Source organism: Rhinatrema bivittatum, chromosome 8, assembly GCF_901001135.1.
Source record: "Rhinatrema bivittatum chromosome 8, aRhiBiv1.1, whole genome shotgun sequence".
Classification (NCBI taxonomy): Eukaryota; Metazoa; Chordata; class Amphibia; order Gymnophiona; family Rhinatrematidae; genus Rhinatrema; species Rhinatrema bivittatum.
The window spans coordinates 187,690,815-187,716,538 of record NC_042622.1 but is presented as its reverse complement, the minus strand read 5'-3'; the positions used below and the strand labels follow the sequence as shown (position 1 = coordinate 187,716,538).

General features: G+C 45.7%; 1 protein-coding gene across 9 annotated transcripts in view; it reads right to left on the bottom strand.

Annotated features, from left to right (window-relative positions):
* The window catches only part of GTF2I (general transcription factor IIi), a 240,633-nt gene that overhangs the window by 175,927 nt on the left and 38,982 nt on the right, over window positions 1–25,724 (bottom strand). For all 9 annotated transcript variants that reach the window (XM_029612153.1, XM_029612156.1, XM_029612158.1 and 6 more), the window contains 2 exons: window positions 24,169–24,220; window positions 11,374–11,417 (listed from right to left, as the gene is read on the bottom strand). In XM_029612153.1, the coding sequence (XP_029468013.1) occupies window positions 11,374–11,417; window positions 24,169–24,220 (96 nt within the window). The remainder of the gene's footprint in view (window positions 1–11,373; window positions 11,418–24,168; window positions 24,221–25,724) is intronic.

The window sequence follows — 25,724 nt, the reverse complement described above, 5'->3', positions numbered from 1 at the left end:
GCTGAACGAAGGTTCCTGTGTGGGACGTGTACCCGTAGTGCAGTGTTTAGCCAGTCTGCTTTTTCATCATGTATTAGTTTATGTATGGTACATAGTGCTTTGTATTTTATCCTATGTTCTATGGGTAGCCAGTGAAGTTTGGCCAGAGTTTCAGTTATATGGTCTCTTCTTCTATTTTCAGTTGTGTTTGCCGGCACCGAACGTGAAATCACGTCAGTGCTGGCTGTTTCCCCTCGGTGCTCAGCCCGGTCATTCTCCAGCACCGAGGAAGATGCCACCGATGCCATGGATGGCGTCGGTGACGGACGTTCACCATGCTGGTGACGATGATTCCCACGGTGCTCAGCCCGGTCAGTCTCCAGCGCCGAGGAAGATGCCCTCGCTGTCTCGGATGGCATTGGTGACTGACTGTCACCGTGCCTCCACTGCTATTGGCATTGTTTGTCACCCAAGGATTACACGGGGCTCTGGTTTAGAACCCGAAGTATGGAGCGTTTTCTTTAGTCGAGGGCATTGATTGAGGTATAGATGCTTCGGTAGTGTCAACGGTATCGATGGCGGCATTGAAGGCATCAACGGCGGCATCGATGGCATTGACAGAATCGACATGGGCATCGATGGCATCAATGTGGGCACCGATGGAATCGACGTGGACACAGATGGCATAGACGGAACTGACGCGGGCATCGACGGCATCAATGGAACCAACAAAGACATCAACGGCATCGATGGGGGCATGGATGGCATCGAAGGAGGCATCAACGGCATGGATGAGGGTATCGAGGGAATCGATGGAGGCACCGATGGAATCGATGTGAGCATCGATGGCATCGACGGTGGCCTTGGCGGCCATGGGAACCATGGACGTCCTTATCCCTCTAGCCCCGATGAACCCAGTGGAGGATCACAAGAAGGACACTCGCGGGCATTATGGGGCGGACTGAGGGTGAAGAGAAGGCCGCAATTAAGTTGGTAACCCGGGGTCACCATTAGGTGACAGGAACCGACCGAAAAACAGGACATAGCACTCACCGAGTGTCGATGAAATGTACACGAAGGGAGACCCGTGTAGGTAAATTATTTGTGAAGTAAAACTTCAAGTGTTTCCGTGAGGAAAAGTTGTGAGAAAAATCTCACAGAGCTCCTAAACTCGAGGCTAACTGCATCGTGGAAAAAAAAGAGACTGAAGGGAGACCCCTGTGAACACAGGAATCATGGCATGCTGTGCATGCTCAGCGTGCCAGTCAAAACTTTCTAGAAACTTTGACAGAAACGTTTTCCGTGATAGGGCTCCGCCAGTGACGACACCCTTATGTGATGACTACCATCCTGCTTGTCCTGGAAGAATGCCACCCTGGAGGTTCTGGATTTCAGCTTTCTACCTAAAATCCTAAATTTGGCTTCCAGAACCTCCCTCCCAGATTTTCCTATATCATTGGTATCCACATGTACCATGACAGCTGGCTCCTCCCCAGCACTGTCTATAATCCATGAGGTCTGCCACCTTCACACCAGGCAAGCAAGTTACTAGGCGGACCTCACGTCCAACAGCCAGCCAGCTATCTACATTTCTAATAATCAAATCACTAACTATGATGGCCGGCCTTACCCTTCCCTCCTGGGCAGTAGACCTGGGATACTTTCCTCAGTGTGAGAGGACAACACGACACCTGGAGAACAGGTTCTTGCTACAGGATCACTTCCTGCTACACCAGGGTGATGCTCTCCATCCAGGAGACCTTTCTGATCCAAGGCAACACCAGGGCTGCCAGACTGGATTTGGAACTTGGCTACTATGTCCCTGAAGGTCTCATCAATGTACCTCTCTGTCTGCTTCAGCTCCTCCAAGTCTGCTACTCTAGCCTCCAGAGATCGGACTTGTTCCCTGAGAGCCAGGAGCTCCTTGCACTGGGTGCACACTATGATCTCTCACAGCAGGTAAAAATCATACATGTGACACTTGATGCAAAAGACTGGAAAGCCCCCCTCTTGCAACTGGACTGCTGCTTTCATCTTAATTTTGTTGAGTTCCTAGTTAAGTTTAGGTTGCTAAGGGAATTGGAATTAGAGTACTTTAAATTTATAGGTGTATTCACTAATTAATCTGCTAGTGACCTACAAGGGGATGATTAAACTCTCAATAAGGGCTGGTACAATAGTATGATTTAGATAAGAGCCTGATTGAATTTTAATGAGAATGTCTCTTGCCTAAAAATCAAAGGTTTAGCTAGGGGTGGGTGAGAGGGAAAGACAGACACTAGAATTAACTCCCTCTGGCTTGTTTATTATCTCAGACACACACAAACCCTAAAGAATATATCCCACTATTTCACCGCTCTCTAGACGTTTTTAAGTCCTAAGATTTCCCAAAGCTATACTTGCCAATCCTCTTCAACCACCATTAAGCTGAACTTCACTTAGAGGACTGAGAGGTTTGAGATTTGCATGCCTAATGGCGTACTTCTGGCCCTCTTCTATTGCAAAGGATGCAGGGCCTCTGGAAGCTGGGGCTGTGGAGTTTGAAGCCTGGATTGCTCACTGTGACCTCTGGAGTCCTCTCCCATGGGATGCTGGGAACAGTATGCACTTGAGCCTGCTGGTCCTCTTCTACTGCCTTGGATGCCTTGCACCTCTTTCTTGGCCCATTCCAAAGCACAAATATATGATCTGATTTCCGGGTCATACACCTAAACAACCCCACCACATATCCAACACACGAAATTCCTTCATGTGTGTCTCAGATGAATCCAAAATCATAAAGGCTGGAAGTTCCACTGTTTGACTAAGATGAAAGATCAAAACAACCTTTGGCAGAAATGAGGGCACCATTCACAAGGACACCCCATTCTCCATAAACTGAAGACAGGGGTCTCTACAAAACAACACTTGTAGCTCTGAAATTCTTCTGGCTAAACAAATTGCCACCAAACAAATCACTTTCAGGGCTAAATTCTGTAGTTGTTCTCCACAATGGCTTGAACTGAGCCTTACCCAACTCCGTCATCACCAAATGAAGATTCCACGATGGACTGCACTGGGGGCTGCAAGTGTTTTGCCACTTGAAGAAAAATCAATATGCGAGGCCAGGGACACTCCCTGCATCTTACCCCGAAGACAGCCTAAAGTTGCTACCTGTACCCGAAGGAAATTATAGGCTAGATCCCTCACTAGACCCTTTTGTAAAAAGGTCAAGCTATGGGAAATTGAAGCCCAAGTAGGCTGTATGCCCTGTTGAACACATCAAGCCTTAAAAATCCTCCACATCCTAGCATAAGCCAAGGACGTGGATGGCCATCTTGGCCTGCAGTAAGGTGGCAACAACATTTTTAGAATACCCCTTCTACCTCAAGTGGTTCCTTTCAAACATGAAGCCATGAGACAGAAGCAATTCACCTGATCAGCAAATAGGGGACACCTTCCAAGACAGAAGGTGACTGAACCCTAATGGACAGTTCACATACAAGTTTACTAGGTCCATGAACTACGGCCGACATGGCTATTCTGGAGCCACAAGAATCACTTCTCCCTGGTGTATCTCTATGCGCTATAATACCCTGTCCAACAATGGCCATGCGGGACAGACGTAAAGAAGAGTTCCCTGTGGCCACGGAAACACCAAAGCGTTGATTCCGTCTGCTCCGTGTTCTCACCTATGACTGTAAACGTGTGCCACCTTGGTGTTCTGTCTCGATGCCAGCATGTCCAAGCAAAGTGTTCTCCACCTGGCGTGAACAAGAAGCATTGCTTCCTCGAACAGCTACCATTCTCTGGGGTCCAGCTTTTGCCTGCTGAGAAAATCTGCCTGCATGCTGTCCACCCCGGCTATGTGAGACACTGCCAGAACTGCCAGGTGCTTCTCCGCCCAGTGAATCAACTACTAAGCCTCCTGAGAAACCATTTGATTTTTGGTCTCTCTCTGTCAGTTAATCTAAGCCATCATCATTGCATTATCTGATAGAACTTGCACTGTCCAACTTTGTAACCGTGGCAGAAAGGAAAACAAGGCTAAGCGCATTGCTCTCATCTGTAACTGATTAATAAACCATGATGCCTCGTCCATGGACCTTTGACCCTAAATGATCTGGCCCTGACACACCTCTCCCCAACTGAAGAGGCTAGCATCGGTGGCCCCTATCACCCAATCCGGGATTTCCAACTCCATCCCGGTTCCAAATGGTCCTGATCAAGCCACCATGAAAGACTGACCCTGGATCCCCCCTGAGGGGAAGGGGAATTTGAAGCTCCTCCGATAATGGGATCCAACGGGAGCGAAGCGTTCTTTGAAGGGACTGCATATGCCCAAATGTCCAGGGAAGTAGATCTAGCGTCTATGCCCGAGAGCCCAAGATCTGCAAATAATCCCAAACTCTGGGCACCTTGAGTCACAATAGGTGGCAAACCTGACTCTTTAGTTTCACCATCCTGTCCTCCGTGAGAAACACCTCACCAATTCTGGTGTCAAATTGAGCCTCTAGTTACTCCAAGGATTGAGATGGCATTAGATGGCTCTTTGCTAGGTTCGCACCCAGCCCAGAGCCCTTAACCTCTCTAGGACTTGCTGTACCACCAGATGACAGTTTCGCCAACTTTGCCCGAATGAGCCTGTAGTCCATATATGGGTGTACCAGCACCTCTTCTTTTCGAAGGGCTACTGCCACCCCACCCTCACTTTGGTGAACGTATGCAGCGCTGTTGTCAAACCAAAAGGAAGGACACAAAAATGATAATGATAATGATCTCCCAGAATCATAAACCACAGGAACCTCTTGTGCTCCTGCCTGATTGGGATATGTAGGTACATTTCTGTGAGGTCTAGTGACACAAGGAATTCTGCCTTGCGAGCAGCTGCTATAATCGAATACAGAGTCTTCATACGAAACCATGTTATCTTGATAGCCACATTGACCTTCTTTAAATCCAAAATTGGACTGAATGTCATAAATGGAATACCAACCTTCTTCCTATTCTTCTCGGGGAACTGGCCCCATACCACTTAGCTATTGCCAGCAGTCCACTGTGTTGCTATCTATTTAGGGCAAGTAGCGCAAGGGGAGATGATGAAGGCTTTCCACACTAGCCACATAAAAGATGGTTATGCATTAGAATTTATCACTCCCAAGACCTACTGGTCCGCTGTGATCCTGGTCCACTCCTCGTAAAAGTGGGCCAATTGCCCCCCAACAGCCAGAAGAAAAGAATGAACCAGCCTCGTTTCATTGTGAAGACTTAGCTCTCCCAGTTCCTTGACCAGGAGTATCTTGGGTCAGCTATCGCCTACCTCGAAAGGCCTGGGTCTTGCCTGAGCTTTGCCTCTGTACTGTCGAAGGGCCCCTGTTCTGCCAATATCATCTATAGTCTCTAAAATGCGAATGGGCAGGAAAGGAGTTCTTTGCCACCATCAACTTATCCTCCAGCAATTTATGTGCCTTGAACTCTTCCAGATACTTCACCAGCGGCAGCGATTTCTCTCCGAACATGTCTTTGAATGGGAGGGCTCCTAGCTGAGACTTTGACCAAATATCTGCAGACTAGTTTAACCTGAGCAGCCACCTGGTCGATACTGTTGACAACATAACTCTGGAGGATGCCCTAATCCAGTTATACAAGGCATCCACCTCATAGGCCATCGCTACTTCCACCTGCTTCGTGGAGGACAATGACAATGTCTCCTTCACCTGCAACTGCTGAACCTAGCACTGAACCCAGCGCAAACATGTTCTCTGCATAAAAATGATGCATACCACAGCCCCGAATACCCAAAGAAGAAACCTCAAAAATCCTCTTGAGGTGACTTCCAGCTTCCGGTCACCATCAAGACCGAAGTGTCTACCATTGAAAGTATCAAAAGCTTGAGGGTCTCTTCCGGTAACGAGTACAACTTCGCCACAGTCACAGGGGTGACCCACCCCCTGAAAATCAATTGCTTCGCTGACTTGTGGAAGGGAAATGCCTTAGTTGGATCTCTTAAGCAGACCATGACAAGGTATACAACTTCCTGGTCTGAGCCCAGAGGATCCTTCCCAAGACTCTGGTCCCCTTCTGAAAACTGTGAGACCTCTGTTGCTCTTGTTGTCTTGTTCTTTAGGTAAGGGTACAGAGAGGGCCCTTCATTCTTCCCCTCCCCTCAGGGATCCACTTTCCTAGTTTTACTAGAATGCAGGAAAGTTTGGGAGTGGGGTGCTTCCCCTGCGCATCAATCTGAGCCAAAAATGCCTTGTGCCTGAGAAGCATAAACTCTGAGCAAAAGGTCTCTGCTACGACTGAATCCTCACCCAAGACCACCTCTCCATCAGAATCTTATTGACTGCTCCTTTCAATTGGAACGCAAGGGATAATGGAGAGGGAGAGCCAGAATGCTTGCCCTCCTCTGTCCGTCCAGCTCCCCAGTGTTTCCAACATGGCCACCATTCCTGCGCAGCCAGAGAGAACAGATCATCCTGCTCCAGCTGACTGGATCACCCTCTTGTCCTGAGAAGCTAAGCTAACTGCCACAGCTCTGCTCTCTCCCTGTGACACACTTTGTTCTACAAAAGCCTGCCGGCGAAAACTGCAATTGCTGCTTTCAGCAGGAACGGCAATGCTTACCGAACTCAGCAACCGCGGTCATAATGCGGCCCTGCTGCATGCTCACTTCCTGTCACTTGCTGCTTCCCTGGCAAATTTCTCGGCCACACTACGTTGCTTCGACCGTTCTATGGCCTCCTGTAATGGCTCTTGTCAGTTCCCTCCTCCCTTCGATGGCTTCTTTTTTTTTTTTTAAAGGAAAGAAACACAGCCCCACCGTACAATCAGCCCCAAGGTAATGAGAATACATATATCCCTGAAGCCACTGACTGCGCTGATTCCAGAAGGGGGAAGGAAGGACCTCATGGGGTGGAGAGGGAGCCAGTCTATTGGCTTTCAACACCCTACCAACTCTGGGCCGAGACAGTTCAGGGTCACTAACCCCTGCTCGCCTTACTCAACAAGGGGGGGATATTGTTGATTGGAAGTTTCTACCCTGTACTGAGCAGAAATTTGGCATCTTTACTAGGAGGAATACTGAAGTTTGTTTTTGATCTTTTTGCTATTTTTTTTAAGGCAGATTCAACTATCACAAATTCATAAAGTAGCTATATTTTTCTATGCCCTGGAGAAAGCTGTAGTTAAAGTCTAGCTTCCTGGCCAATGGGAGAGTGAAATATACCATGTCTTCGATTACACCTCTTGAAGGGTTTTCTAGACTGGGATAGAAATACCTTGTTAGGAGCTTATACATATTTTAGAATCCTAGGAAGGTCTTACTTTTAATCTATTTCCTCTTCCAATTTAAATGGAATTACTTCTGGCATTTTTTGGAGGAAAGGCAGGTAGGTCAGGGTCCTCTAGTGCAGTGGTTCTCAACCTTTTTTCCATCGTGACACACCTGACAGACCACGCTCACATGTGTGACACACTGCTCATTACAACTCAAGGTGGAAATAAAAAATAAAGGTCCAGTATTATTTTTATTGTTAAAAATAAAAGATACGTATTCTGTCTGAACAGAAATTGCATAAATGGTAAACAGCCCACACCAAAATAGTACCAATTTCCAGCACTTAAACAGTAACCACCTTACCTAAGAAAACGCAACACTGAATATATTACACCAGGCCTTAAGACACCAATACATCTCCTATTAGGAAAACGGACCAAGTCAGGCTACTATAGGGCCCTACACAAACTGCACGCCAGCAGACCTCACCTGAATCACATGTGCTGACCCTCACCTAACAAAGAATAAAGAGACCAAAATGTATAACTAGAAGCATGCAGACAAAAACTGAATTGGAAACCGCAATAATCCAGAGTCTCTGTATGCAGTGTAATAAAGGAAAAAAAGAAACATCACCAGTCCTTATAAAACAAATCAAAAAATATAAAATCAATAGCAGCAAAACCATACTAACAAAAAGAACAGATTATTTCAAAACAGCTGATGAATGGAATATCCAATAACAAAAACTCATATCAAAAATTTCAAGATACCAATAAAATATTTCGAAATAGCAGACACAAAGACCCAGTAATGAAAAATAATAAGGATACAAAAAATGTTTTGCTCTGCATACCTGGGAACATTTGATATCCAGGTGCCCTGAGATTGTTTTGAATTAGCAGGAGGAAGGATGGTTTGCTTGCAACTTTCTCCTCTCTCTCTCTTTCTCTCTCTCTCACACTGGCTCTCAATCGCTCACATATACACATGCTTTTTCTCTTTCATTTATATACTCTCTTAATTACACATTTACACACATGCTGATCTTTTCACGCTTTTCACAGGCTTTCAATCACACACATACATGTTGTCTTTTTCTCTCACACACAGACTGTCATTCACATGCTTATAAATATGCTCTCTCTCTCTTTCTCTCATTTACACACATGCTCCCTCACCTAAACCAGATCTCAATCACACACAAACACACATGCTTTCTCTCTTACTTATACACACAGGCTGTTAATCATACATATCATACATACACATGATCTCTCTCACACACAAAGGATCTCAATCACACACATGTACTTTTTCACACAAACAGGTTTTCAATGACAAACTTACACATAACAGGTTCTCAGTCATATACTTCCATTCATGCTATCTCTCACACACAGGCTGTCAATCACACATTTACTCTCTTTCACATATACAGGCTCTCAATCATTCATATACATGCTATCTCTCACACACACACACACACACACACACACAGGATGTCAAACACACATGCTTGCTCGTTCATTCACTCCCCCCCCCCCCCCCGAACTAGCGGCAGTAGCAGCAACCTCCTTCATTTTCAGCCCTTGCGGAGAAAGGAGTCCCATCGGCCGCGAGGGTTGACGTTGTTCCTCATCTTACTCCGACCTGCGCTGCTCATTTTTCAGGCCACGCCTCTCCTTTTCTTCGGGCTGATGCTGCCTGCACTAGCATGGTCTCTAGTTCCCGCACACGCACCCGCTGCTCACCACTTCCTCTTCCAGGCTGGGGGGGGGGGGCGGAAGAAGAGAGCTTGCCGGTGCCACTGACTCTAGCTGTTCTGCCGCATTCCACCCAGGCTGTCAGCATTAAGCCCGGGCGGAGAACCTATTTCGCTTGGGTAGGGGGTGCAACTGGGTCAGCGGGGGACCTGGAAGTGTGGTGACACACCTGCGTGTTCTTGGCGACCCACTGGTGTGTCGCGACACACCGGTTGAGAACCGTTGCTCTAGTTGATTGGTACTCATAGCAGGCTCTGAATCTGAAGGCAATATTGTTGATTCTTCATTGGAATAGAAGGAGTAAGAGTCATTAACATGAACAAGAATCTTCTTCAGAGTTGGAAAGCAGAATGTAAGGGTCCAAGGTGGAAGGCTTATCTTTTGAGGAGCTGGAGTTGTAAGATTTTACATGGTGATCTTGATGGACCTTCTGAAAAGGAAGAATAGATGACTGTGAGTCTAATTGGATTGACAGCTTCTCCAAAATTGTCTTTACCAGTGAAGAATATGGAGGAGTGGAGAATATTCTTCATACAGTTATGGACAAACTCCAACCATAGCTTCTGGATGAATGGATGGCATTTGGGAGCCAGAGGAGGATGCACCACTGAAGAAGTATCTGAATTTGGTACTAAGAAAGGAGATGATCTCTTCCCAGAAGGAGATTTAGATTCAGAATCTCTTTGTTGAGAAGTTGCTGTTTCAGTGCTGGAATCTTTGGTGCTGGGACATTCAATATTGATGATTGAGTCCTCAATGACATAAGCTGACAAGAGTGTCGGTACGGTAACCCCTATAGGGTTGCTTCAACGTTCTCTCACCCTTCTTGCACCCTAAACTTGAAGCCAAAGAGACATGGCTTTAGTGCAAAGGAGACTTATTTTCTCCATCTAGGTACTGGTCTTTCTGAACTTCTTCTTTCCTTCTCTTCTGCTAGAGAGGATAAGTGGAATTTCAGCTTAAGATCACTAAGGCCTGGATTTTCTAAGTGCGCAGAACTTAGAAAATACGGTGGTAACGGGGAGTGGGAGGGGCGAAGCAGGGGGCGGGCCTGTAAAAGCCGGCAGTGATCGCACCACCGCGATGCTATCGCTGCCGACTCTCGCAAACCAACAGCGCCACCGTGAAAGGTGGTGCTATTGGCTGCGTTACTGACGGCGATAAGGCTCCTTACCTTTTCGCCGTCAAGAGATGTCTTTGCGTCGTCCACCCCGGTGCCGCCCCAACTCCTCCCCTTCCGGTACGGACGCCGCCCAGATCTAGGTATTGCACGCGAAAAGTCCTTTTTCGCGTGCGATACCTTTGAAAAATGACCCCCTAAGTGTATATTGAGGGGATAGTCATCTACAGACTGCGCAGTCATGTTATGAGAGGGGACCAGGCAACGAAGGCCTAAATAACAAATGTGGCATATTCAGCCACTTATCCGGCTAAATTGTAGCTGGATAACTACTTATATGGCCATAATTTAGTCAGATAAAAAAAGGGCGTTTCATAGACGTTCTATGGAGGAGTTGAGTTATCCGGCTAATGTAGTCAGATATGTGCGACAGTCAGCTATGTTAGCCAGATAACTCAAATTCTCCCTGGAATGTCCCTAAAATGCCCTTTTTTCATCCACTAAATGGCTATAATTTAGCTAGATAAATAGCTGTATATGCCAAATTTGCCATTTAGACAAATAAATTGTGAGTTACCTGTCTAAATGGCTTTTGAATATTGACCTCCACGATTTTTTAATCTTTACTATACACTGCTTTAGACAACTTTTGAAGGATGGGGAGACAGTATATAAAATGTATGTATGTATGTATATATAAATAAATACACACAAAACAATATCCCTGAGCTGGGGTCTTGACAGTAAGTTTTGTTTACATTCCATGATCCACATTATAACAAGAACCTACCCAAGTGGTTTAAAGGGAAAGTTCTTCTATGTAAGTCAGAATTGTTCTCTTTAGCAATGAAAAACATTAGGATTTTCACCTATTGATCACTGTATTTCTTTAACCTTTAAACAATTCACCTACGAGGACAAACATTAATTAATTATAAAAACTATGGGAAATCAGTATCAGAAAGATTGTGCTCTTTGTAAAATAATCCACAAGTTCTTGCCCGCAATGGGCTTCAAGCAGTATCATATACACCAGAGCACCCAGTATATTTTGAAATATCAAAATATGTGTACACACTGAATACAGATTGCATTTATCTAATCCAGAGATGAATGATTTACATAAAAACTACAACCTTACAAATCTCATGCTACTAGATAACATATACATAGAGGAGTTCAGGCACTCCACAAACGGGGACACATACAGACCATTCTGAACAGAGTATTAACAAAATAATGTCACATACCAGAATCCTCACTTGGCTCTCTTTTCACATGAATAGGATGAACACTAAAAGGAGGGGAAGAAAAGCATAGCCAAGTCAGCTATGCTATAAAATAAATGCCATACCTTGCTCTATTTTTCATGCTTTTATAAAGTTAACCAAGCTCTTGCACAACTAGTTTATAGGAGAGTATAGTGTCATATAGGATACAATTCAAAACTTTTTGCCTAATTTTGAAATGCATGAAGAAACTGGCTCCCGAGTATCTCTTCCAGCTCCTATTCGCCCACACTCCCACAAGAGAATTCTGATCCTCCCAAATGGCCCTCCAATACTTCGTCTTTGGTATCTGCTAGATGGGCTTGCACCACTCTTTGTGATTCAGCTGCAATATCCAAAAACTATGGAATAAAGCAGAGTTGCTTACCTGTAACAGGTGTTCTCCCAGGACAGCAGGATGTTAGTCCTCACATATGGGTGACATCATCGATGGAGCCCTGTCACGGAACACTTTTGTCAAAGTTTCTAGAACTTTGACTGGCACCACTGAGCATGCCCAGTATGGCACCAACCCTGCATTCAGAAGGGGTCCCCCTTCAGTCTTGTTTGTAGCAAAATGTACGAGCGAAAAATAAAATAATAAAATGTAAGCGAACCCAACTCCGCAGGGTGGTGGGTGGGTTTCGTGAGGATTAACATCCTGCTGTCCTGGGACAACACATGTTACAAGTAAGCATCTCTGCTTTCTCCCAGGACAAGCAGGATAGTAGTCCTTACATATGGGTGAATAGTAAGCTACAGGATGCCCGAGTAGAGTGAACCAAAAGCACCCAACAACGTGCAACAGGCACAACAACAGGGGTGCTGTTGGGTATGAGGGCAGCCTGAATTTCACAGTGGGTCACAGGAAGGAAGATGGGTTATTAAACTGGAAACAAATTACGTAGGACAGACTGGCCAAAGATGGAATCCTGCCTGCCAGTCTAGACCAGCGGTTCTCAACCGGTGTGTCGTGGCACACTAGTGTGTTGCGAGGCACCGGCAGGTGTGTTGCATACCTGCTGCTCTTTCCCCCCTTTCACCTCAGCGAGACGAACACGGCTGCCATTCCTGCCCAGGCTATCAGCACATTCAAGTGCTGAGGGGAATGGCAGCAGTGTTTGTGTAAGCCGCAGGAACGTGACCTTTTCTTCTTCCCGCCCCTGTGGCCCAGAAGAGGAAGTGATGTTTACCGAGCACGCAGGAAGAAGAAAAGGCCATGCTTGCACGCTGCTGCTGCAGAAATCGTATCCCAAGGCTCTCCCTGGCCCCGCTACACTCAGCAGGCTGCCTGTGCTGCGATCATTGCAGCACTGAGCAGTCAGCTGAGAATGTGGCCGCCGGGATTTCCTGCTGCGCAGCTGTTGGGGAAATCCATCCATTACCTGCTCGGACCCATAGCTGAAAATCGGTGCTGGCTGGCCACTTTGCCAGGGTCTGCAGGAGTAGGTGCCGCTGCCCCCGCCCCCCCCCCCCCCCGACCTCTCCTTCTCTCGCCAGCATAACCTCAGCAAGAATATATAAAAATAATAATAAACTGCAAAAATAAATAAATACAAGGCTGGGATGGGGAGAAGAAAAAGCATAGAATTACATTCAAGGCTGACTGCTCACTTCCATCAGCTACCTTGTGCTGTAGCTGCTATGTGTGCTGGGGGTGGGGGTGAATGAGTGAGACTGAGAGAGTGAGCCAGCATGTGTGTAAGTGTATGAGAGAATGTGTGTGTGTGTGTGTGTGTGTAAGAGAGAAAACTTGTGAGAGCAAGAGACTGCTCAGGAAAATCACTGGTGTGAGAGAGAGAAAGAAAAATTGTTCAGGGAGGTGACTGGTGTGTGTGAGAGAGAAAGAGATTGGTCAGGGAGATGACTGGTATGTGTGAGAAAGAGATTGGTCAGGGAGGTGACTGGTGTGTGTGTGTGTGTGTCAGAGAGAGAGAAAAAGACTGGTCAGGGAGGTGACTGCTGTGTGTGTGTGTGTGTATGTATGTGTGTGTAAGAGAGAGAAAGAGAGATTGGTCAGGGAGGTGACTGGTGTGTGAGAGAGAGAAAGTGTGTGTGTGTGTGATAGACTAGTCATGGGCCCTACGGAAGAAGAGTGTGAGGACAGAGCTTCAGTAGTCCTTGCTGCTTCTGGTATGTGCTATTGTCCTACAAGGGAAAGGAGTAGGAGAGTTACTGGAGAGGGTAAGTAAAGGTGGCTTTTTAAGTTTATCTTTCTTGATTGACTGCCATTTTAATTATTGGGTATTATGTGATGTGTCTGCTGTTAGAAATATTTTATTGGTGTTCGGGGAATTTGTAATAATTTTGAAAATTTTTAATGTTTGGATGTTATTCCATTATCAGTTGCTTTGAAACATTTATTACATTCTAGTTTTAGAATTATTTTATATTTCTCGAGGAATGTATAAATAGAAATGTGGAGACAAAACTGAACTGGAACAGCAAGAAGCCAAACTCTGTATGCAGTGCAATGACAGAAAAACAAAAACATTAGCTTTATGGTCATTTTATTCTGTATTTGGTGAGGGTCTGTCTGTGTTCTGCGTGTGTGACCCAGCTAAGGGTGTTCTGCGAGCTTGTAGTTTCTTGGTAGGGATCTATAGCAGCTTGGCTTGTTCTGTTTTCCTAATAGGAGGTGTATTGGTGTTTAGGGCCTGGTGTAATTTTTGCAGTGCTGCCTTTTCATAGGTAGGGTTGTTACTGTTTGAGTTCCATAATGCAGGTGTAACTTTGTGAGCATTAGTTTGTGTACATTATTTCAGATCCTGGAAGTCTGTTAGATGCTATATTTTTGTTTTTGCAGAGAATGCAGAGTGGCTTTTTTTGGGTTTCCATTCCAGTTTCTGTTTCGATATTTGTAATTTGTGGTCTTTCTGAATTTGGTGAAGGTCAATTCTATGTATGTGATCGAGGTGAAGTATTTTACTAGCATGTAGGCATTTTATCAATATTATTTGTTGTGTTGTCTCAATAGAACATGCATTGGTGGTAAATTACTGGTTTTCATAAGGAGGGCTATTGCACCTGGCAGGCGAGAGAGTGTTTATGTTGCTGTTACTGAGATGACACCAGAAATATCTTTTTTGTATGGTTAACTGAATGGGGAATGTCCTAGTTCTGCTCTGTAGCCATTGTTGGGGGGTCAGGGTGGATCCTGTAGATACAGAATATGGGCCGGATTTTAAACGGGTTACGTGCATAAGGTACGTGCATAACCCTTTTAAAACCCCCCTGCGCGCGCCGAGCCTATTTTGCATAGGCTCGGCGGTGCGGGCAAGCCCCGGGACACGCGTTAAGTCCCGGGGCTTCGCAAGGGGGCGTGTCAGGGGCGTGTCAGGTGGGCGGCGCGAATTTCGGGGTGTTCCGGAGGCATGTCAGGGGCGTGGTGCTGGGCCGAGGGGCGTGGTCGAGGCCTCCGGACTAGCTCCCGGGTTGGGTGATGGCGCGCCAGCAGCCTGCTGGCGTGCGCAGTTACACCAGCCTCCGGCCGGCGTAACTTTAGCAACAAAGGTAGGGGGAAGGTTTAGATAGAGCCGGGGGTGGGGTTAGGGAGGGGAAGGGAGAGGAAGGTGCGGGGGGGGGTAAAAGGAAAGTTCCCTCCGAGGCCGCTCCGATTTCGGTGTGGCCTCGGAGGGAACGGGCAGCGCGCGCAGGGCTCGGCGCGCACAAGTTGCAACAAATGTGCACCCGCTTGCGTGCATCGACCCCAGATTTTATAAGATACGCGCGGCTACGTCCATATCTTATAAAATCTGGCGTACTTTTGTTCGCGCCTGGTGTGCAAACAAAAGTACGCGCGCGCGTAGATTTATAAAATCTACCCCTATATGTTTATATTTAGCCCCGTGATGATCATGTGTTCAGTGTGTCACGCATGTGAGAACTATCAGTCAGGTGTGTCCCGACAGAAAAAAGGTTGAGAACCACTGGTCTAGACAATAATGAGCTGCGAAGGTATGGAGAGAGCTCCATGTACAGCTCTATAGATGTCAGCAATAGGTACAGAACTGTGGTGTGCTACTGACGTTGCCATGGCTCTTACTGAATGCACTTTCACGCATCTCTGTAGCGGAAGGCCTGCTTGTTGGTAGCAGAAGGATATACAGTCCGCCAGCCACGTGAACAGGGACTGCCTTGCCCACCGGAACTCCCATTTTGGTCTTATCAAAGGAGACAAAAAGTTGGGTGGACTTCCTATGGGCTGCAGTGTGATCTAAGTAAACGGCGAGCACATTTACAGTCCAAGCAATGCCTGCTCATCTGGGTGTGGTGAAGCTTTGGAAAAAAGGTAGGAATTATTATGGACTGATTCAAGTGGAAATCAGAAACTACCTTTGTAGAAATTTAGGGTGAGTGCGAAGTACCACACGATCGTGGAGAAATTTGGTATAAGATAGGTATGTTACCAATGCCTATGGCTCACTGACTCTGCGAGCTGATGTTATAGCAACTAGAAAGAGCACTTTCCAAGTAAGATGTTGGAGCTCGTAGGAGTGTAGCGGCTCGAACGGAGGTCGCATGAGCCGTGCTAGCACAACATTGAGGTCCCATGCCGCAAATGGTGGACAAAGAGGAGGCTTCAGCTGGAGTAAGCCTCTCATAAAGTGCCTGAAAGCGGGGCATCTCCTACACCTTTGTGGTAAGCGGCTATGGCACTGACAAGCACTCGGATGGAGGAAGTTTGTAGGCCAGACTCTGAGAGGTGCCAGAGGTAATCCAGGAACCTTGTTGTGGGGCAGGAAAAGGGATCTATTTCCTTTGTTGTGCACCACAAGGAGAATCTTTTCCAATTGGAACGATAAGATTTCCTAGTGGAGGGCTTCCGTGAAGCTACGAGGACCTGGGACACATTGTCAGAAAGGTTATGGGATTGTAGGATCAACCTTTCAACATCCAAGCTGTCAGAGACAGGGAGTGGAGGTTCGCATGATGCAACAGTCTGTTCTGGGTTATTAGAGTTGGATCTGTGCCCAGGCGAATTGGTTGCTGGACTGAGAGGATGACGTAGGATGGGAAACCAAACCGCGGCCAGTTCGGGGCTATGAGGATCATTGTGCCCTGGTCTTGTCGTAACTTCACGAGAGTCTTGCTGATGAGTGGAAGTGGAGGGTAGGCATATAGAAGACCCATTGTCCATGAGTGGGTGAAGGCATCCCTTGGAGGTGTCTTGCGGCTATGGTGTAGAGAGTAGAATTGGTCTACTTTGCGGTTGTGAAGTGTCGCAAAGAGGTCTATGTGCGGGCGGCCCCACTGATTTATTTATTTATTTATTTATTTATTTATTTATTTAAAATCTTTTCTATACCATCGTTAAGCTAGTTGCCGTCACAACGGTTCACAATAAGGCACATAATTTCAAACTTAAATGTGTTGAGTTATATTAAACAGGTGCCATCAAATACTGTAACATAGTTTCATATTAAATATTATTCGGTGGTTGTGATAAGTCATGTCTACTTTAAGTATATCGGCTATAAGATAAATTAACACTTAAGTCTGGTCCTCTGTTGTTGCAATCTAATAGAGGTAAAGTAAAATAAAATATACACACACACACACACCATTCGAGAAGCTGATGTGTGTGTGTGGGAGTTCTTTGGACTGCATCATACAATACCCTGGATTCTACTCTTCATTTCCTTTGTGGTATGCTTGCTTAAATAGCCATGTTTTTAAACTTTTTTTTAATGCTTTGATGTCTCTTTGTGTTCTGATTTCTAAAGGCATTGTGTTCCATATTATAGGTCCTGCCAGGGATAGGGCCCTGTCCCTTACTTGAGTTAGTCTGGCTGTTTTACTGAGGGAATAGTTAGTAGGGCTTTGTTTGCTGATCTCAAGTTTCTATTAGGGACGTGTACGTGAAGGGCTGTGTTCAGCCATTCTGCCTTTTTGTCGTGTATTAATTTATGTATGGTGCAAAGAGTCTTGTATTGAATTCTTTGTTCAATGGGTAGCCAGGGTAGTTCAATTAGGGTTTTGGTGATATGGTCTCTTTTACTTTTACCAGTTAAAATTCTTGCAGCTGTGTTTTGTAATACCTGTAGTGGTCTTATCGTGGTATGGGGTAATCCTAGTAGAAGGGCATTACAGTAATCAGTGCTTGAAAAAATTAATGCTTGTAGTACTGATCGGAAGTCATTTGGTATGGTGGTTTAAGTCTTCTGAGAGTCATAAGTTTGGCATAACCTTCTCTTACTTTTAGAGATATATGTTGTTTCATGCTTAGTTCCATATCGATAATCACTCCAAGGTTTCATACTTTCTCTGCTAGTTGTATTTTTTGGTTGTTATTGATTGTGATTGGGTTTTGAATCATTGTGATGTTTTTTCGTTCAAGATGTAGGAATTCTGTTTTCTCTATGTTAATAACTAATTCCATCTGGTTTAAGAGCTGTTTTATTATATCTAGATACATGTTGGCTAAGGAAGATTGTGTTCGCTACAGTGGGATCTAGGGACCATTCGTGGGGATGAAAAGTCCGGCTGAGGTTGTCCACCATCACATTATCCACGCCTGCCATGTTGGTTGCTCTCAGTAGAATGGAATGGGAGAGAGCCCAGGCACAGATCTGCACCACCTCCTGGCATAGCAGGTAAGAGCCTGTGCCTCTTTGCTTGTTGAGGTACCACATTGCTACCTGGTTGTCTGTTTGGATTAGGATTATCTTGTTGGACAGGCAATCCTGAAAAGCAAAGAGGGCATATCGTATCACCCTGAGCTCCAGAAAATTTATCTGGTGCTTTGCTTCCAATGTGGTCCAGATTCCCTGGGTTTGCAGGTTGTTGACATGGGCTCCCCAACCCAGGTTGGAGGCATCTGTTGTTAATGTAATCTGAGGTTCTGAAGGTTGAAAAGGTAGTCCTATCTGAAGATTGGACTCCTGTATCCACCAAGCTAGTGAGAGACGAAGCTGGCTGGTGCATGGACAATGTAGGACATATGTTGATGTGATTGGGGCTACTGGGACTTTAAAGTCCATTGTGTTACTCTCATGGCTAGTCGAGCCATTGGGGTAACGTAAACCATGGATGCCATGTGACCTAGCAAGGTTAGTAGGTGACAAGCTGTGGTGGTTCAGCAAATCTGTACTGCTTTGGCCAAGGTTGACAATGTGTGTGCTCAGTTCTTTGGGAGGAACGCTCTGGCTTGAATGGTGTTTAGATCTGCCCCGATGAAGGAGAGAGTGTGTGATGGAGTTTATGAGAAAACCCCAAGGACTGTAGCAGTTGTATAGTAAGACGGAGGGATTGAAGCACTACCTCCTTGGATGGACCCCTGAGTAGCCAATCGTCTAGATAAGGATAGACATGGACACTGCGCTGCCTTAGGGAAGCTGCTACTACTGCCAGGCATTTCGTAAACACTCAGGGTGCTGACACTAGGCCAAACCGTAGCACTCGATATTGGAAATGCCTGTGACCAACTATGAATCTGAGGTATTTTCGATGAGGAGGGGTCATAGCTATATGGGCATAAGCCTCCTGAAGATCTAGAGAGCAGAGCTAATCTCTCTTCTGTAAGAGAGGAAGCATGGAGCCCAAGGTTACCATCCTGAACTTTTCCTTGCGGAGATGTTTGTTTATGGCGCGAAGGTCCAGAATAGGACGAATGCCACCTGAATTTTTTGGAATTAGAAAGTACCGAGAGTAGAACCCTGTTTCTCGTTGCAGTTGGGGAACCGGTTCCATGGCACTTGTGTGCAGGAGGGTTGAGAGTTCTGCCTTGAGAAGTGGAGTATGGTCGGTGAGACTCCACGGCGGACTTGGTGGAGAGTCCGGTGGCAGTGTAAGGAAGTTTAGATGGTAACCGTGGGTCACTATGGAAAGGACCCATTGGTCGGTGGTGATTGTGTGCCATTTGTTGGCAAAGTGGCACAGGCGACCTCCCACAGGAAAAGTGGCTGGAAGGGGGTTTTGACTGCTTCTCTCTAGGATGGAGTCAAAACCCGGAGGCAGGACCAGTCTGAGGAGGTGATTGGGTCTTTGGGGATCTGTGTTGATGAGCCTGACCTCTTTGAGGGGGTCTGGTGGGACGAGAACAGGATGGTGGTTTATAGGATAACCTCCTAGGTTCACGTCTGAATGGTTTTTTGGAGTTAGACGAGAAGTCTGAAGAAACAGTGGACAGCTGGAGCAGAGTCTCATGATGGTCTTTGAGTTGCACCACTGCCTCCTGAATTTTCTCGCCAAACAGATTTTCTCCTGTGCATGGACGATCTGCCAACCTGTCCTGGACTTCCTGACGTAAGTCGGAAGATTTGAGCCATTGCCCAGCGCCTGGCGCTTATTCCTGCTGCTGATACTCTGGAGGCAGTCTCAAAAATGTTGTACGCTGCCCTGACCTCATGCTTCCCAGTATCAAGACCTTTTTGGAGGATCGTAGTCAATCCCTCCTGAAACTCTTCTGGCAGGGTCTCGGAGAAGTCTTGGACTTGTTTCCAGAGATTCCTTGAGTACTGCGTCAAGTATAGCTGGTAGGCTGCTATATGTGCCATAAGCATAGATCCCTGGAACACTCTTCGGCCGAAGGCATCTAAGGACTTCTGCTCTTTGCCAGGAGGGGCAGAAAAATGAGGCCGGGACCTCTTAGCCTTCTTCGGAGCGGACTCGACCACTATGGACTGGTGAGGTATTTGGATTTTTTGAAAACCTGGAGCTGACTGAACCAGGTAGGTAGCATCAGTTTTTCTGTTTCCTGCTGGCAATGTACCAGGGTGTTCCCAGGTGTGGTGTAACAAGTCGAGCAGGACTTCGTGGACAGGAACTTCCATAATCTCCTTGAGGGCATCCATGAACTGGAGCACCTCCAGCATTTTATGCCTGGCATTCTCCTCCATTTGCAACTTGAAAGGGATGGTTTCAGACATCTCCTTTATAAAGTTAGCAAATGTGAGGTCTTCTGGAGGGGAGCACCAGCGTTCTTCTGGGGCTGAAGGCTCCGATAGAAGGTCCTCAGAGTCTTGAGTATCAGAGGAATCATCACCCCAGGGGTCGTACGGTGGAGCCCCTCCACCTTGCGGCCCTTCAGATGGAGGTAGAGGTCCAAGTCCAGCCGGATCAATAGGTGGCACCGATGAAAATGCTGGAGGCACCGAGACAGGTGGAGGTGGCATCGGGGATGGCAGTGGCACCAATGGTATCTGTATTTTCGAAGGTCGCCGCGGTAGAGGGACTCCCGATGGTCGTGGGGCCTCTTCCTCGTCCGACGACAAAGGAATCGGGGTCGATGCCGGTGCAGGAATCGATGGTCTTAGCAGCATTGTCTGTGCGGAAGGAGCGGGAACCGATGGAAGTGCACCGATAAGGGTGTCTAACCTCTGCAGCAGTGGAGCCAACATCATAGGCAGCGGGTCAGGTCTCGGCATGGGAGCTGGTGCCGGTGGAGATTGAAAACCTCAAATCGCCTGCAGGACTGCCTCTTGGACCATCCTGTCCAATTCCTCCTGGAAGGCTGGTGTGGGTAACACAGCTGTTGGGGTTGAAGGCTCAGTAAGCGTTGCCGGAGGGTCTACAGGAATTTGTGGAATCTCTGCTCCCAGCACTGATACAAGTGGGGAATGTCTCGGTGTCCCGGGTCCAGAGGAGGATGGGGGCTCCTCAACCTGGGACTTCTTTGACGGTAGTTCCATCGATGCCGATGCAGATGTCTTGTCGGTGCCGGCACCGGAGGAAGTATCTCGTCAATGTTGATGTTTTTCTCTGTGCTCGGCCCGGTCCTTCTCCGGCACCGAGGATAAGGATGTCGACGCCTTTGAGCGCAAAGATATTGGTGACTGGCAGTTACAGGTGTCTCGATGGTGTTGAGATGTCGATGGCGGTTTTCAACTCAGTGCAGACTTGGCGGGAGTAGACGGAGACAAGCGCTTAGATTTGAAGAGGTGCTCCATATTCTCCAGGCAGGCCCGGCGGCCTTTAGGGGTTATTTGGGCACAGCTGGTGCACAGTTGGACGTCGTGGGAAGGCCCCAAGCATAAGACACAGACGAAATGAGGGTCTGTAATGGGCATAGTCCTCGGACATTCGGGGCACTTCCGAAAACCGGTCGCCATTTTTTTAAAAATAAGGGCGGCGTGCAGTCGGTGGTCATCATGTACTGATAGAAACACCGCCGGGAACCGACCGCAAAGAATGAGGTAAAAAACTTACCGGCATCTGCGGAGGTCGACGGTCAGTGGGGGACCCCGGGACGGCGAAACAGTTTTGAAATTCGAGGAAAAAATTCAGTGAGGAAAAAAGTTGTGAGGAATTCTCACAGAGCTCTTGAGAACCGCGAGGCAACTGCTGAACGGAAAAAAAGAGACTGAAAAGGGAACCCTACTGGATGCAGGGTTAGTGACATGCTGGGCATGCTCAATGTGGCAGTCAAAGTTCTAGAAATTTGACAAAAGTGTTCCGTGATAGGGCTCCATCGATGATGTCACCCATTTGTGAGGACTACCATCCTGCTTGTCCTGGGAGAAACTACACTACCCCTTCACCTCGAAACAAGCTACCTTACCTTTAAGGAAGGAAGTCAAGGTTTGGCTATTTGGCCAGGCCTTCTCATCGATTCCTTGGCAGAGATTTCACTTCTTATAAAAGTTACCAGAGTCCTCGATCTTGAGATCACCTCATCAACCTCAAAGACTTTCCTAATTATTGACTATTCTCTTTCTATACTTTGTACCTCTTATGCTTATACATCTGTGCCCCCGTCTCTATCCTTATTAGGTCTAGGATCTATCAAGCAGACCAGTGATTTAGCATGCGTTCTACTACATCCAAGATGACCACATTTATTTATTTATTTATTTTTAATTTTTATATACCGGAATTCCTGTATGCAATACAAATCAATCCGGTTTACATGTAACAAAAAGGTTGCCCTGGTCTGGGAGGTTAGACCGGGGTTTTTTACATAGAACATTGAACAATAACAATCAACCAATGAACATTAACATTAACATTATTACAAGGAACAATGAGAGTATCAATAATATTTAACAAATAATAAATAACCTTGTTCATGTTTTGAATGGTATGTGTGTGTTCCCCTTTTTACAATGGACTTTAGTAGCGTATATCGACTGCAGTAAACGGTTATATAATAACCAGATATGGATAAAGAAATGAGGTAGATTTAAGTCCCTCCTTCATGGTCAATGCTTCTGTGATGATTGGAAATTTAGATTCAACTGGAATTATAATTTTGATTTTAATTGCCTTGATATTATCTTTAAAAAAGGCAGAATACTATATACGTATAAATATTGAATTGTCTCCAAAATTACCCACATTTGAGTAACCCTGACTGATCAGCACATTCACATGTATACATATATACACATAAAAAAGAAAAGCACAAAACAGAGAATAGAAAGGGAGAATAAGAAGCCCAAAAGCTCACTAGTTAATGCTGCACTTGCAAATTAACTTACTACTAGTATTCATTTCTAAATCACTGGGCATATGCAGTGCTGTAACTTCAGGAGAACTGAATTTTACAAACGGGGAAAAAAGAACTTCCATTCAAAAGCAGATTTTTGAAAAACATGTCACACTAGTTCTTCACCCTTACTGTTCTCTTATGGCAAAGTTTAATTTTATTATAAACAGGGGATATTAATGTTGTAAATTTCATTTTGAATGGTATTTGTAAATAGAAAAAGCATTCAAATAAAGCTCTTCTTGAGCAACATGATTTTAAAATGCATTATATGTCAATAGTAACCCAATTACACTATCTTTCTTCATTTTCATATTTTTCTTGCCATGGTATTCTAATTAGCAAAGATTAATACTAACAGGTTGATTTTAAAACAAGCACTCATGCGCCCATACACGCACTTATCAGCGCGCAACTGGAATTTTTAATCGTGCGTGCACTTGCAAGAGTATGTTTTAAAGTGCGCCAACCGTGCATAAATTATGCTCCTAATTTTAAGAGGTTACTCGAGCACAGCTAGCGCATGTGTGTCTTCCAAAGGACCTTGTCGGCTTTTACACGCATATGTCAGTGAACTTTAAAACATGCTTCTGCAAGGCACATTCTTAAGTTTTCCAATTAGTCTAACAGTTTCTACAGTGTTTCAGAACCCCTCTAGTTCTTCATCCTGCACGCAAACCAGTTGACACGGACACCTCACCCTGACCTCTAAACCATATAAACTCGAGATCTACAGGACTTGCTCCTCATCAGGAACAGCAGTAAGGTTACACAGATATCTAGAGTATGCGCACTGCATGTTTTGTTTTTAAAATTTGGAGTTCCGTGCATATGTCTTGGCCCCGACTCGGAACGCCCATGCCCCGCCCCCTTTCAACCCCTTCTTTCCTCATAAACACACGGGTACATACAAGCATATTTTGCGGCTTTTAATAATCCACGTTGCTCGCACGTATGTGGGCATTTTTGCACAAGTAACACTTAAAATTGACCTGTAAGGTTTTCTTTTAGGATATATATTCTTCACTGATGTTAACTCATAACTGAATCTGTAACATAACACTCATAAACAAACAAAAAAACCCAATAAAACAAATTATGTAAAAGATTGATACCAAACTTCTATGTTAAATTATCTTACTACAGGACTGAAAAACCTCAGAACCTAATTAGTAAGAAGAAAAAATTATTCACAAGCAAGTATGTTTAATATAATACTAGATTTGTTTGATTTTTTTTCCTATTTTACGTGGTTTATTGGGCACCTATGGCAGTTCATTTAGCTACTGCAAAACACACAGTTAAAAGGAGAGTATCAGTATATGAAATGTAATAAAGAATATTGTTACCTGTCAGGAGGTATCAAGGTACTTTCAATACCACAAACAGGCAAATCTTCTCCTGTAATAAAATTAGTTATTTGTGAGCAGTGGTAGCTGGTGGATCAAAACTCAGGTAGTTCAACAAACATTATTTCACCTTAAATTGCCCTTTTCCCCCGATCACTCCCCGAATTCCCCTCTCCACTCTTCCTCCTCCATCTCTATTTTTGGTCATGTAATTGCACCACTACACGTACACAAAGCTGCCACTGTCTGAGTTTTAAAATGTCAATACTATATTATAAAGCAGCGATATGAACCTCAATGAAAAAGCTGTTGCTTAAAGAGGGTGCTCAAAGGGCAATAACAGATCTGATTTCTGGGTACTAAACTATGTAAATTAACCTGGTTATTAAACCAAATATACACAAACATGCCTGAAAGACTATTCATTGTGGAAGAGCAAGTTTGCTTACCGTAAAAGGTGTTTTCCGTAGATAGCAGATGAATTAGCCATGCTGTCTGGGGTATCCTCCGTGCCTCTAGGTGGCAGAGCTCTCAAAAGATCACTGAGCTTTGTCAGTGAGGTGCGCCTGTGTGTATTTTCTCACGCTGCCCCGAGTCTCCTCAGTCCATATCCAAGCAAGACAAGATGCAATACGGGTAACTGTCTGGGGAGGCGGGAGGGTCAGCATGGCTAATTAACCTGCTATCTATGAAAAACACCGTTTACGGTAAGCAAACTTGCTCTTTTCCCGTAGATAAGCACCATGAATTAGCCATACTGTCTGGGAGTCCCCAGATGAAGTAATTCGCTCAAGTCAGTTGAAAAGATGTGGACAGTTATGTGTTGTCTGCAAAGCATTCAAGTAGTACCTGACGTGAGAACTATCTTTCCCATACGTGCGTCATCAGCTGTCTGCTTCTCTAAACAGTAGAGAGATGTAAACATATGTAGTGAGGACCATATGGCCGCTTTGCAAATGTCCAGAAGAGGCACTTCGTGAAGATGAGCTATTGACGCAGCTATAACGCGGACCTGGTGCACCTTGTGGGTGGCGGACAGGATTTCCAAGCGCTTTTGATAGCAGAATTGAATGCAGTTTGAGATCCAGGACGAGAGTGTCCTCTTGGAGACTGGAAGTCCTGGGGTGTTTGGGTTAAAGGAGACAAAGAGCTGGGAGGCTCTGTGGTCACAATGAGTGCGGCATTTATAGTAGGCGAGTGCTCGTTTACAATCCAGCATGTGGAGTCTGCATTCGCCCTCATTGGCATGAGGCTTTGGGTAAAAAGTCAGGAGGGCGATGGACTAGTTGATGTGGAAAGCCAATACAACTTTCGAGAGGAAGGTGGGATGCATACGCAGCGTAACCTTGCCATGATAAAACTCCAGGTAGGGCGGGTAGTATACTAGGGCTTGTAGCTCACTGACTCGCCTTGCAGAGATGAGGGCGACCAAGAAGAGCATCTTCCAAGAGAGGAACCTGGGATGACAAGTGTCCAATGGTTCAAAAGGTGGTAGCATTAATTGCTCTAGCACTACATTTATATCCCATGGGACTGGAGGTTTCCAGTCGGGGAGC